This window comes from Dendropsophus ebraccatus, chromosome 3 (genome assembly GCF_027789765.1).
Source record: "Dendropsophus ebraccatus isolate aDenEbr1 chromosome 3, aDenEbr1.pat, whole genome shotgun sequence".
Lineage (NCBI taxonomy): Eukaryota > Metazoa > Chordata > Amphibia > Anura > Hylidae > Dendropsophus > Dendropsophus ebraccatus.
Genome location: NC_091456.1, coordinates 76,110,210 through 76,124,476, shown reverse-complemented (window position 1 = coordinate 76,124,476; position 14,267 = coordinate 76,110,210). Strand labels below are relative to the sequence as shown.

General features: G+C 39.4%; 1 protein-coding gene across 5 annotated transcripts in view; it reads right to left on the bottom strand.

Moving 5' to 3' along the window:
* The window catches only part of ABCA1 (ATP binding cassette subfamily A member 1), a 314,953-nt gene that overhangs the window by 9,365 nt on the left and 291,321 nt on the right, over positions 1-14,267 (bottom strand). For 2 of the 5 annotated variants that reach the window (XM_069962030.1, XM_069962025.1), the window contains 23 exons: positions 14,040-14,260; positions 12,624-12,764; positions 12,180-12,251; positions 11,501-11,713; positions 11,001-11,049; positions 10,801-10,914; positions 10,498-10,646; positions 10,140-10,264; positions 8,915-9,013; positions 8,630-8,819; positions 7,736-7,830; positions 7,300-7,332; positions 6,448-6,553; positions 5,212-5,286; positions 4,558-4,727; positions 4,282-4,459; positions 4,059-4,174; positions 3,685-3,829; positions 3,453-3,576; positions 1,652-1,781; positions 1,320-1,440; positions 602-664; positions 285-391 (listed from right to left, as the gene is read on the bottom strand). In XM_069962030.1, the coding sequence (XP_069818131.1) occupies positions 285-391; positions 602-664; positions 1,320-1,440; positions 1,652-1,781; positions 3,453-3,576; positions 3,685-3,829; positions 4,059-4,174; positions 4,282-4,459; positions 4,558-4,727; positions 5,212-5,286; positions 6,448-6,553; positions 7,300-7,332; positions 7,736-7,830; positions 8,630-8,819; positions 8,915-9,013; positions 10,140-10,264; positions 10,498-10,646; positions 10,801-10,914; positions 11,001-11,049; positions 11,501-11,713; positions 12,180-12,251; positions 12,624-12,764; positions 14,040-14,260 (2,836 nt within the window). Of the gene's footprint in view, positions 1-284; positions 392-601; positions 665-1,319; positions 1,441-1,651; positions 1,782-3,452; positions 3,577-3,684; positions 3,830-4,058; positions 4,175-4,281; positions 4,460-4,557; positions 4,728-5,211; positions 5,287-6,447; positions 6,554-7,299; positions 7,333-7,735; positions 7,831-8,629; positions 8,820-8,914; positions 9,014-10,139; positions 10,265-10,497; positions 10,647-10,800; positions 10,915-11,000; positions 11,050-11,500; positions 11,714-12,178; positions 12,252-12,623; positions 12,765-14,039; positions 14,261-14,267 lie in introns of all 5 variants that reach the window. The other 3 variants (XM_069962027.1, XM_069962029.1, XM_069962028.1) reach the window with 3 other exon arrangements.

Here is a 14,267-nt window from a genome sequence, read left to right as displayed (position 1 = left end):
AGCCTGGAGGAGGGGAGTCTGATTTTAGGTCTCCATGAGGTACACAGGGAGCTGCTGTCAGTATATACAGTGAGTAAAATTACTAATACTGTACACTGACCTGTTTTACTATAAAGTGGCCAACCCCTTTAAGGACATTGATGGGAAGGGGGGGGGGGGTCCTTAGGTGACCAAAGCTGATTGTTGTTATTATCTCACAAAATGCTATTGGTAGAAAGCTCTTGCCGTTAACCTATTACCACTGTGAATGACTAGTACACACAATGACTGTGTAACAAGCTCACCTGTGTCCCTTCAGAAAGGCTTCTCCAGCAGTCACATCAGTATCTCCAGTAAGCATCTTGAATGTGGTAGTTTTACCAGCACCATTAACCCCCAGAAGGCCAAAGCACTGCAAGAAACATAGTGTCTGATAAATTTAGTGCACATAATCCTGGTAGTATTAATGATAATGATATTTTAACATAGGTGTATGTTGTATGGATTGAAAAATTTAATATTAAAATAAAAGCAAGAAAAAAAAAGTGTTTAGTAGAAGCAGAATTGTAGAATGTATTGCAGCTACATAGGTGCATTAATCATTCATGGGGTTGTACACTACCTCTCCTGGGGGTATTCCCACACACAGTCTATCAACAGCTGGCTTTCTTTTCATTCTGTAGATCTGAAAACAAGGGCATTAATTAATTGAAAATATAAACCATGTTACAGTATATTAATTCTGTACTGTACAGTAGATACTAGATACACAAGGGGAAGAATTACTGTAAAAAGTTTGTCTGGACAAAACATTCTCTACAGATGGCTTCCCTGAAAGTTCCAGGTTTAGCGGTCACTCCTAGCAGCTCCCTGCTCTGGCCTACAAATGTAGGTCCCCAATAGGACATGTGGACAGGGATCATCCAACAGAACAATCCTTTTTGGTGCTGTATTTCCTTATGTAGCAATGATACTGCACAACACTACAATGAGTGACACTACTGCCTTTACAAACAAATCAAAATCAGAAACATTTCCTTGGCCATCATTCAAGGACAATACATATGGCTTAGTAAAGCAACCCTCTAAACTACAGATAAACAGGAACATATATTAGACTAGAATTATAGAATCTTACATTTTTAGCTGTAAATGCCAACTTGAACCCTTAGTGAAATATTTCAGAAATGTATGAAGCATGGCCTTGCTGCCTCCAAGACTTAAATTCATAGTAAGCTGTGAAGCAGGTGTGATGCTTGCCTGTGCCTGAGGAAAAATACTGACGACGAGTCAGCCAAAGGCAGCATCGCCATACTAAACAGGTGGGAGCATGTCCATACCTTTGTCAGTCCTTTGACTTCTAAGATGTCACTCCGACCCCCTTCATTCATTATCCGCTGCCGCTCCCTTGCCACGTCGTCATCCTCATCAATTACTGGAGGAAGCTTTGCAGTCACCGGCCTGGAGAGAAACAGACTCTTGTCATGTGATCAGACATTTGTATCAGCTTTTGAGCCACATTCACGAGTCTTTATTATAATGCAGGGAACGTATCTAGTTTCTAATGCCTCTTATTCCCTTTAGCATTTCCTGGAATAGTGTATGCACTAAAATCATATTTCACATTTATGATACAGGACTAAGTACAGAGTTTAGTAAAATTGTCACCTACCTTGGTTTAATAAAAAAGCGATACTGAATCAGCAAAGTTATAGCAAAGAACACCACTCCTTCTACAGCCATGGCAAAGAGATTTCTCCCTACCAAATCCCAGGACATCGGAGAGACAAAACGATTTTCTCCTGCAAAAATAGAATACATTCATAATACATATCCGGTGTTTGCACCTCATTATGGATGCAAGTCTAAGCTTGACTGTAGGGCTAGAGACCTAAAGCATCATATATCACTCTACCAGTTTTTATCTGTGGGTTGGGCAGGGACTTAGATCCATAATAGTATTGACATGAGAATGGAGCCTTAAGTATGACTTATTTGTTATTTTTTCTTTATGCCCAAAATAAATACCCTTCAACTCAATATCTATATACCTGCAGTAACAGATACATCTGCAGCCAAATGTATCAACTGATCGGTGGGGATGCTGGGAACTGAAGACCCAATTATCTGATATTGAAGACCTACCCTGAAGATCGACTGTCAATGTAAGGCTATGCTCACACTACATTTAGAGACCGGCCATTCCGTGACTTAAAGAGAACCAATCACGGAAGAAATTTAAATTTTTTTTATTTTCTAATTCAATGTAATTATTTATTTAATTACATTTGTAAATACTTTTATTTATTTTTTCGGCCGCGTTTTTGTTTTATTAACTTTTCAATTCACTGTCTCGCGCCGGCTCTTTTCAAAAGAGCCGGCTCGAGACAGGAAGCTCCCGTCATCCACAGCGGCAGCAAGGCCGGCCGCCGCCATCTTGATTACGTCATTTGCGTTCCAGTGGTGGAACGCAAGTAACGTAATCAAGATGGCGGCGGCCGGGCCGAACAAGAGGAACAGGTATAGTATAAGATACAGACTGCAACAGCAGTCTGTATCTTCATTTTGTCTATTTATGAAGATACAGACTGCCTTTGCAGTCTGTATCTTATACTTTACCTGATCCTCTTGTCCGTTGCAGTCTGATGCCGGGCGCCGCCATCTTGAATACGTCACTTGCGTTCCAGCGGTGGAACGCAAGCGACGTAATCAAGATGGCGGTGCCGGCCTTGCTGCAGCAAACAAGAGGAACAGGTAAAGTATAAGATACAGACTGCAAAGGCAGTCTGTATCTTCATAAATAGACTGCCTTTACAGTCTGTAGCTTATACTTTACCTGATGCTCTTGTTCGGTGCTGGAAGGCCGGGTGACGCCATCTTGAATACGTCACTTGCGTTCCAGCGGTGAAACGCAAAGTGACGTCATCAAGATGGCGGCGCCCGGCCTTCGTTCAGCTATCAAGAGAATTGGGTAAAGGGATAAGATACAGACTGCACAGGCAGTCTGTATCTTCATAGATAGACTTAGGGAGAGATTTCCTTTGATAATAGGGACAGTGATTTTTAGGTGATTGGTCCTCTTTAAGTACCAGCCGGATGATCTTCCTGGCCGCAGAGCTCTGATGCGGGCGCATCAGCGTGCGCCCGCATCAGAGCTTCCCATAGCACACAGTGAAGACGCTCGCTTCACTGTGTGAACTGACAGGGTTTCCTACGGCCACTATTCATTGAATTGTGGCCGCAGAAAACTGACATGTCAGTTATTTTCGGCCCCGCATGGGATCCCGGCAAGAGTGTATACGATGTGTATACGATCCGGCCGGGATCCCATTGAAAATAAGGCATTGTTCCACTCCGCATAAAGTACGGCCGTTGTTGCCGATGGCAACAACAGACGTACTTTTACGTAGTGTGAACATAGCCTAAAAGTCCAAGAAAACCCCTCTAAAGGCAGTATAAAAAGGACTACTCACCAAATCTTTCTAGAGCATCGGCCATGGCTTGATTCTTCACCATATCAATGAGTCCTCTTCCCAAGCAGAAATGAGGGAATATAAGCAGCACTGACTTTAAAATGTCGTTTATATTGTTCAGTTTCTACAAAGATAGAAGAGGTTTTATGTAATTGCCATATCAGCAGTCATATTATGATCCTATTTGTATTTAATCAAGTATATAATATACATGTATGAATGATATACTTACATTATTTGTAAAAAGTTCAAGCACAAAAGTGGCCACACTGCCATTGATCCCAATGAAAAGATTGACACTAGTTAACACCACATAGGCTGTGCTGGGGATCTTAAAAATGAAGGAAGCGGGGTACATCAGAGGAGTTATGGACCACCTATGAGATAAACAGATTATTAGTCATCTATTTAAAGACAATGACTGCCAGACTATATCATATGATAAATAATATATAGCTCATGCTGAAAAGAAAATGCTCCCCGAGTAGAAATGTTGGGATCTGTGCCTACATACAATATGGCTGTTAACATCTACATCACTGTAGTAACTAGAACAATCTACAAACACAAATTACTATTAAATGTACAAGAAATAAGATCTCTTACCCGTATAACAAAAGTAAAAGTGCCAACACTGGTAAATTGGAGGAAGATACATAGGAGTCCTGCTGGAAGCAGACGAATATTATAATGACCAACGTTGCTGGAACAATGTAGTTACACTGGAAGGATAAATAAGGTATAAAACAATTAGTTCTGAACTTGTATGCGGCACCAATGTCATATCCTTTGAAGAAAAGTGGAGGGCAAAAGTGACGTCTTTTCTTACCATATCCCAAACAAAGTTGGCCAGCCAGTAGATCACAGGCTTCACTCCACTAATACACTGCAAATGTTTGGCTTTGCTCACTCTTTCCTGGATGAGGAAAACTACAAAGCTGGCTGGCACAAATGACATGGCAAAAATAACACAGATGGATACCAAGACATCCACCGATGTTGTCATCCTGGAAATACAGAGAAGAGGAAATGTAAGTCATGTATCAATAAACATTAAAATTCTAAACTTTGTGTAATACTTAGGATTATCAAGGGTAAAACTTACAGTGCAACCTCGGATAGCTGTTCTTTGGTGAGGTTTAAAGGATGATTGAAAGCTGTGATCCCATATTTAGCAGGATCTTTTCCCTCAGGTAGTCTGGCGCGTAGAATGCCATTGTTCATCACATTTAGGAAAGCACCAACAGCATGCCAGCCTTTGTTATTAAACCATACCTGAAAACATAGTCCTGAACTGTAAGCACTGCAGCACACTCAGAACAGCACATGGTTAACATGCAGTAGAAGACAGTAGTTGTTCCCATCACTGGGGGCCGCCCAGGTAATGCCATACAAAGTCAGGGTCTGCTATAGGTTGGATAGTGCCCTATGCAGCAACTTCCATCTACAGTGTGCCACACAGTGCCCAAATAACACACTTGTCAGTGGCTTGTGCAAGTAACCATAATAATAAGTATCCACATGATACTGCTATAAAGTGTTCAAATAATATCAATATGATGCCAAATCCATAAACTAGGGAATGTTCCTGGATTTAGGTATCGAATTTTAGTGGTGCTACACTGTAGACAACTATACAGGTTTCCCATCACTAGGGCCAGCCATGCACAGATGAATAAGGTACATTACACAGAATTGTAAGGAGTATAATAAGTGAAGCGGGGTCCTAGCAGTTAACCTGTTAGAGATAAACATTTACCTTTACATTATCTTTTGCATCGAGCCCTTTCATAAATGTTCCAAAGCTGTCAAGAAAACGGTTAGCAGCCCCATTCTGGGAAAGAAAAACAAGACATGGCTATTGATAGATATGTTCAGTGAAAATGATGGGTGTGTTTGAATATTAATTTAGATACTCACATCATTAGGGTTATTGGGGTTATTATTAAACATTTAGAAGCTTCTCTTCTGTAGTCTTTGTTTTTATATGTAGTAAACATTGCAGTGGCCAGCTCCCTGTGAAATTCATCAGAGAACCTGCCAGTCTAGTTTAAAGTCCCCATACACTTTATACTATCGTCAGCCAAACCACTTGTGGCGGGACTGGCCGTCAGTATAAAGTGTATGGGGCTCTCCTGACACTCTGACAGATGATGATGGTGGAGATAGGGGTTGGGCGTGACGGAAAAGCACTACCCAGCTCCTTTGTTCTATGAGAGATAAGCCACCATGCTGAACGTTCCCGTGTATATGAAGAACAGGAGAGATAACTTTTTTTTTTTTTTTCCTCAACAGTATTCTAGATTGACCTTTCACCAAGTCAGAAATCTGCTTAGCCTGGAAGCTTCTTTGTGCACTATATATTCTGTGGGTGAAAAAAGAAGCTACATTTTTAATAAAGATCTATGGAAAAACTATTTTCGTACCATAATAAGTACAAAGGAAGAAGGGTAATAACCCTTACAAATATATCTTCATGTAACATGGCATTAAAATTGGAGCACCGCAGCTGTTGCTTCGCTCCCAGCCTTTTAATAATCATTAATATAATCTGAATTCAAAGGGAAACTCTGGGAGCACTCCAAATATCTTAAGCTTTTCCCTTTCTCTGTTAAAGACAATTCTCTCCATTCTATTGGTAGCATATTTGAATATCTGACATCTATACCATGTTTTAAGGTGATATTATAAATTACTGTTTTTCTACTTATGTTTTTGGTAAGACAGGCAATCCTTTGTTGCCTGTGAGCGACTTTCTTTTTGAATATGTAATGAATTTTCAATATGTATGTTCAAATATTACATAAGCCACTAATAAAATATCGTTTAAAAAAAATATATAATCTGAATTTCATTATGGATTACATTGCGTACAAATTCCAATGCACTGCTGGACTATGCTGTTAAACTACCTGAGCAGGCAAGATAAAAGTGGCGCAATACATACGCAAGGTTTGTTTGTTTTTTTTAATGGAAAATCTTTAGGATGAAGTACCTTTGCTAAGTCCAGTTGTTTCTTGATGTGTTTAATGGAAGCCAAAATTTCCTCACTTGGTGGTAAAGCTGGGGTGCTGCTTCCACCCAAGGAGAAACCACCATACCTAAGGAACAAAGCAATGAAAGTGTAAAAATTACAATTTAAGGAACCTCTTTAATGTTCTAATGGACCTAGTACTTAGCATAGACACCTTAAGGCTATGTTCACACAGCTTAAAAGTACGACCATTGTTGCCATCGGCAACAACGGCCGTACTTTGTACAGTGTGGAACACTGCCTATTCTCCTATGGTAGATGTATACACATCGTATATGCTCCGGCCGGGATCCCATGCGGCACTGCAAAGAACCGACATGTCAGTTTTCTGCGGCCGCAATTAAGTGAATTGCGGCCGCAGAAAGACCTGTCAGTTTAAACAATTAAGCGACCGGCTGCGGCCGCTTGCTTCACCAGCCGGGATGATCTTTGCAGAGACCAGCTGTTCCATGTCCCGGCCGGGTCACGGAACGGCCGGTCTCTTACAGCGTAAGAACATAGCCTAAATTTGAATTACCAGTGCAGAATGTTCCTGTGTATGGGAAGGTCAGGAGAGATAGACCAATAATAAAAGCATATCGCTACCATAAGACTTTGCTCACATTAGCATTACTGACACCACCAGATCACAATTACATAAAATGGGGTCCAATGGGTTCTGCTAAATTGTCATTTTTAGTGGAAAAAAAGAGCTTTGCGCAGAACTATGTTTATAAAAAATAATGGATGCTCCAAAACAGGCCCTGAGATGGGTGAGACAATTACAATCAAACAGAACAAGGGCACAAAGTATATGCAAGACCAATGACATACCTAAACTCGTTCACCCAGATCTTGTTCTTTAAGCTAAAGAACAGAAAAGCACATTACAAATGGTTTCATCCATATAACATATAGCAGAACAATGCAAATATTGTAACATAACTTTATTCATTGTAATTCATTCAAATCCATATGACCGGAATTAGAAGATTATTAAACCTTATTGTTATATATGACTTTCTATGACAGTCCAACAAGCAATATGTACAAAACAGAAAATGTAGACACTGTAAAACAATAACTATGCTACTCTTGTTTCTATTCTGAATCAAAGGCAGCTGAGTATTAGTTCTCTCTGCTTGTGGGTGGGTCCAGATTATCTCAGATTGCTGGGATGGATACATGTACAGTACTAGTAAAACATCTGGACTAGAGGGAATCTGATAAAAGGAAATTTTGCTGTAATTACAGTTACAATATGTCTTACCTTTTCCCAATAATCTGAGCATACGTCTTCACCAGATAATCTGATATGTTCCTTCCTGTCAGATTTTGTAGGATGTCGGTAGTATTTTGTATTTTCTATTTGGAAAAAGTGAAAAAAAAATTTGAATTATTACTGCATACCAGATACTATGGCACACATGGGCACAAACACACACCTTCTTCCTTTTAGAGACTGACATTCACTAGCAGCACGCACAGTTATATTCAGCATACATTTCATGACATTTCATTTATAACTTTCCGTACACTACTACAACTAGCAGAACGATAGCATGATCAAATGTATTGTCTGCCTAAGGATTGCTTCAGAACATTAATAATATATGCCTGCTCGCTGTGCCGAAATGTTCAGGGAATAGTCTGTGCGCTACATAATGTACTCCACAACAGGATATGATGTAATGCATTTCCAGCATATTATCTGTCTGCCTGGAACTTCCAGGGAACAGAAATACAAGAATATTTGCTTGCTTGTGCTCAATCCAGAGTAAACAGGAGCTTATGCAGGTCAAAGGCAGAACAACATTGCATGCAACTATATGCAATCCTTTTCTCTCAATATAAAGTACAAAAGCGGGATCCATATGCGGCGTATTGAAGTGGGTTCTCCTAAGGCTGGGCAGAGAATAGAGCCTAAATTATAATTGTATATGTTTATTAGGATGTAAAGTATCCATTTTAACATAGATTATAGAGTTAGAGTCCAGTCTGCTTCACATACATTTGAGTGTCCCACTGAATTTTATTTAATTGTAGCATTTAAAAGAAAGTATTACCTGAATTTGTTTTATTGATTTGAGCCAAATGCTTAAACATTCTTTTTTTTACTAATTTGTTTCTATTTTCTGATTGTAATTTATTTTATTTGAAGTACCTGAAAAGGTGGTAGGCCACCAGCCCCAGGGGGACATACTGGAAGCATCTTCTTTACATTTTCATTGCTGCACTCACAGGCAGGAGAAGGGTTTTCCATTGACCAATTACCATTAAGAAAAAGGTCTTCCACGGCCTGTGAGACAAACTGAGTTCTCCAGACTTCATCCTCTCCTGAGCAAGGAACACCCCTGTAAAATAAATTTCAGAACATAAGGTATTAAAGCCACAGCTTAATTCCAGTAAAACTAAAAGCAGCAAGTGAAATACAAAAGCTAATACTCACTTAATAGAATATCCATCCATGCATGCCGTTCCAAAGCCAGGCTTTACAATCAAAGCTTTTAAAAGAGCTTGAGTGTCAGAGTCTTCTGGGGCATCATTGCTATGAGAAACACATAGACAGTCAGTATGTCACAGGCACTTCAAGTACCAAGTTCAAGTTCCTGTAAGTCATTCATAAATATAATTACTAAATAAACATACAACATTTCTGTCTCCCAGGCTCATTGTCGACTAATTATATAACGCATACCAGAAATCAGAGCTTGAAAGAAATCAGATCCCTTGATAAGCTTAATAGTATATAATAAACATTACTCATGTAGAAGTGAAATAAACTAGAAATGTGAGGGTAGCAGGTGGTTATTTTTAGCAAAGCTTTTAGTGAACCAATTTTCTTTCATCTCAATTTCAAGTTACAAAGTTCCATTCAATAGACAATAATTATTTAATTCAATTATCTCAACTTCTTGATCCTATCTTGACATTGCCCACTATGCCAATCACTGGTCGCAGCAGTGACCTGCCTCAACTAGTGTTTGGCTGCGCAGGCATTTTAAGTCATTTACTGTGTGTCGATCAGGAAGTGCTGGTCACTGGAGACCTCCTGACTGATGGAATGATGGTGGTGCAGACATTGGCCTTTGGACTTTGGAAAAAAAAAAGCTGGACCTCTTTAATCTTAAAGGAGAAGTCTAGCAAAAAACTAAATTAAAATAGTTTATTGTCCCCCAAAAGCCATACAAATCACCAATATACACTTATTATGGGAAATGCACATAAAGTGCTTTTTTTCCCTGCACTTACTACTGCATCAAGGTTTCACTTCCTAGATAAAATGGTGATGTCACGACCCGACTCCCAGAGCTGTGCGGGCTGTGGCTGCTGGAGAGGATGATGGCAGGGGGATGCTCAGTGTTTCTCCAGTGCCCTGTGTCCCTCAGTGTCCCTCTGCCATCATCCTCTCCAGCAGCCACAGCCCGCACAGCTCTGGGAGTTGGGTCGTGACATCATGTTATCAAGAAGTGAAGCTTTGATGCAGTAGTAAGTGCAGGGAAAAAAGCACTTTATAAGCATTTCACGTAACAGGTGTATATTAGTGATTTGTATACCTTTTGGGGGGCAATACAATACTTTGATAAAAATTTTCGCCAGACTTCTCCTTATGTTTACATGTCATGAAGATCCAAAGAACGAGCAAACAAATATTCATATTAAAAGAGACCTACCTAAAAAAGGTATACTGTTCATCATACATCCAGGGCTGAAGCTCCAGGCTGGGGTATTTTCCAAATGGTGGCACAATAAGACTAAACATCAGTGCAATGAGTACAAAAACAGCTGGCAACACAATCTGGAGGTGGAAGGATACACAGTTACTTTACAGTAAATGGTGTGAAGCCTCACACTATACTTAAAAAATTCCAAACAAGCTTTAAATGTCTGCATGCTCATTTGTAGGCAAGCAGTGTGTTTTTTTCTAATGGTGTTCTAGAATTTATAGATACATTCCTAGTCAAAGACAAATTTATTTATGAAATTCCCCCCAGCAAACAGAATGGTCATCATTTTTCATTTCTAACTCACTTGTGCAAAGAAGCCCTTTCTACTGCGCTTGGCATAGAGTAACCTCTTCCACAGTAAGGCTGTAAACTGCTGTCTCATCAGACTCCAGCTTTTCATTTGGTAGGACCCTTTACCATCTACACCACTGAGAAAATCTGTCTCCCTTGATTCTACAAAGAGAAAAGCATAGTGTCACATATAAATGGAACGCACAGTAAAATATCATGTCCGTACAATTCTCTCACAGTCAACTCCATTAATCTGAAAGAGCCAAAAGTCATACTTTACTTAATAGAGCGTGAGTAAATATGTTTCTTTAAATACCTGGATCTAAATCAGAGTCATTGGTTTCTAAATTGTCATCTTCTGTGAAAGGTCGTAGGCAGCTCTGATGGTCTCCAAAAGCATATCTTTTCCTTCGAGCAGGTAGCGTTCCATCTAACATAAAAAAAAAAAAAAAACTATAAAGCAACCAAATATGATTAACTATACATCAAACAATTATACTGCAAATTGCTTATTACCTGATGTCTCTGCATCCACACCCGTGTCATTAGCAACCTTTAGGAATATCTGTAACAGACAAATCAGAAAAGAAAAAAAATCACAATTTGTTGTCCCTTAATACTGCCACATAATGCAAAAGTTATTTAAGTGTCACTGTGATTTAAAAAAAGAGAGGCGCAAGTTAAAAGTTTTGACCGGTCTAGGTCTGAGTGTTCAGAGCCTGGCCAATCATGAGAACGAGCTGGGAGAAGTCCGCACTCAGCATGGTTCTCTCCCATCTTGGATACCAAGGTTATGAGGCCGAATTTTACCACTGACACAGAGTGGGGAGTGGACCACGCGGCAGTGCAGTCCTCTCTTGGCTCATTCCCACAACCATCTGAACACTCGGACCCGGACCAATTAAAACTTTTCACGTCTCTCTGATATCTGCCAAAAGTTTTTTGAAAGTGACAATTTAAAGAAATGTAAATTAAAGGTATATTTTTTCCATGGAATACCCCTTTAACTATCTTACCTCTTCAAGAGTGGTATCTGAGATGCCATAACTGGAGATGCCAAGGTCAATTAAACGATCATCTATTTCATGAAAAAGCTCAACAAATGCTCCTTCTTTAGCAGCCTCATAAGGCAACACATAGGTAAGTTCATGTCCGATATCTTCTACAAATCGGGCTTCTGGCACATGTTTGTTGATAAGGTTGGAAATGGCAGAGACATCTGTGAGACCCATACAAGACAAGACGAGAAAGGCTTGTTGTAAGAATTTTATGTTTGGTTCATGTACATGTTACTAGATACTACACGGAGTACATGTTACCAGAGGTTGTATGTACCAAAATACATTTACATTCATGTTTATATGTATGGACAGGCACAGAAATCATTGACTAATGTCTAATGGCTAATGTCATCTAGTGCCAGGTTCTGGTAATTTTCCAAAGATGTGTTGTAAGTCCAAACATGTACATTTTGAAAATTATCATTCAGGCCAATAAAGCCAAGGGTGCCAGTGCTTATCCATGCACGTATAGAACAGCATCCCACTTTGACATTTATCCAATGTATATGTATGACAGAAAAAAAAAGTGATGTGAACAGTATTAATATTGTATAATATAGCAATTTTTTTGGTACTTTTCTATATAAAACCCATGGTTTATTTGGCTTATTTTGAAAAATCAATTCTTTTTACCTATTGTCAAAGTATCACTTTCATGGTCACTGCCCAGTCCAGCATCAGAACTGCTCTGAGACACACTATCTTCCTGCAAAATAAATACCAATATAAATGATAAACAGACATGCCACGAGTCTACTGGCTATTGTGAATAATGTCAAAGCAGCATAGACAAACAGTTTCCTTACAGAAGCAAACACAGTGGCTAAGGTTGTTGTATAGTAGAAGCAACGGGAGAATGTTAGTTTTCAGAGATGTGTACTGTGCAAAAACGTTAAAATCCAGCAGCATATCAATCAATAGCCACTATGTTAACAAGTGGTTGCCTTTTGATTCTGACCCTATCATCATCAGGTTCAGGGGCAACAGTGGCGGTGATTACAACATTGTTACATTTCTGATTGGATAGAATGGAGGGTTAGGTGTAGGATTAGAAAAGGAGCTATTTTATAATAATTACCCTATTCTTGGTTTCTCTCTTCCGATCCGGGGTATGTTTGCTATTTTTAATAATCACCGCTCCTGTGGTCCCCGCTCCTGTTGGCGTTGCCAGCATCGAGCTCCTATTCTGTTTGCAAGCAAGAGCTGATCTGCTGCTTTCCTGCCCATAAATGACGGGGTACCGTCATCCCAGAAGTTAAATGATGTAGGTCCTTTATGAGGCTTTACACTAACTAATGGTAAGGCTCCTTTCACGTCATGTTTGAGGTGTCTCAGACCATAGACTCCCAATCACCCAGCACCATTCAAAAAGTATAATTCTGACCTCCAGTCAGGGAGTTTATGTTGGGGTTTTTGTTTTTTTGCTGGATAGAGTAGCACAAACCTGTGTACTATTTTTTTTACATTAATGTCTATGTGCTACTAAGTTGCATCAGTAATAGCCACACAGCAGAAGTATACATTGGGGAGTCCCCCTACATATACACCTGCCAGACACTACAAAACAGCATTGTGAAAAGAGCCTAATTCCCAGGTATTTTAGGCATTAGTTCTTCTCTAAGAATGATGCATTAATAACGTATAACCTGGCCACATATGTACTGTTATATGCTTTAAAGTATACCTTTTAGGTCATAAAAAATATAGAATTGTTGTTATATGTCAAACACATTTGGCATTTAGTGGGTCAAATTGCATTAGAGAACAACTTGGGTGACATGAATGTGGTTATTAAAATTATATGCTTATCAATCTGAATTTTCTATATAAGAAGTTTATTAATAATGAACTCATTGCATATCCTAGTAATAATCCAACTTCTACATGTGGAAACCCCTTTAACGAAGCCAGACATTTTTCTAGTCTTTGGTTTAACAACCACTTGAACAGTACAGTGCATGAAAAAATTGTTCTAAAAACTCATAGAAAGGGAAAAAAAAAAAATCTTTGTACCATCAGCAGTTGATACCTTTTGGCTACATAAAAAAAGGAGATGAACTGAATGCTTTCAAAACTACCTAGGTCTCATCAATAGAAATGAGTGAACCTCGAGCATGCTCGAGTCCATCCGAACCAGATCACTCGGCATTTGATTTGCGGTGGCTGCTGAAGTTAGATAAAGCTGTAAGGTTGTCTGGAAAACATGGATACAGCCAATGACTATATCCATGTTTTCCACATAGCCTTGGGACTTTATCTAACTTCAGCAGCCTCCGCTAATCAAATGCCGAACGATCGGGTTCGGATGGACTCAAGCATGTTCGAGGTTCGCTCATCTCTACTCATCAACAAAAAAAAGACCTAGGTGGTCTTAAAGGCTTGCCATTTGATACCATCTTAGGTTTTAACTGAGAGCTCTCAATTTTTTTTATTATTATTCCTGGAAACAGATTTGCTAGTCTCCTTGAAGTAAATGTAAAAGAACTAAATGTACCTTTTTCAAGTAAGACATTGTACTGCTGCTGTTTCTGCAGGAGCTAAGAGAGGAGTCGGTGTCTCTCTTCACTAAGGTAAGGTAGTAGCCAGTCCCTAGTTGGTTCTTCAGAAAGAGAGAAGATCCTACACAGCACAGTTTGCCTTGTGAGATTATAGCAATTCGGTCTCCGAGGATGTCAGCCTCATCCATGTGATGTGTGGACAGGATAATTGTCCTTCCTGGATT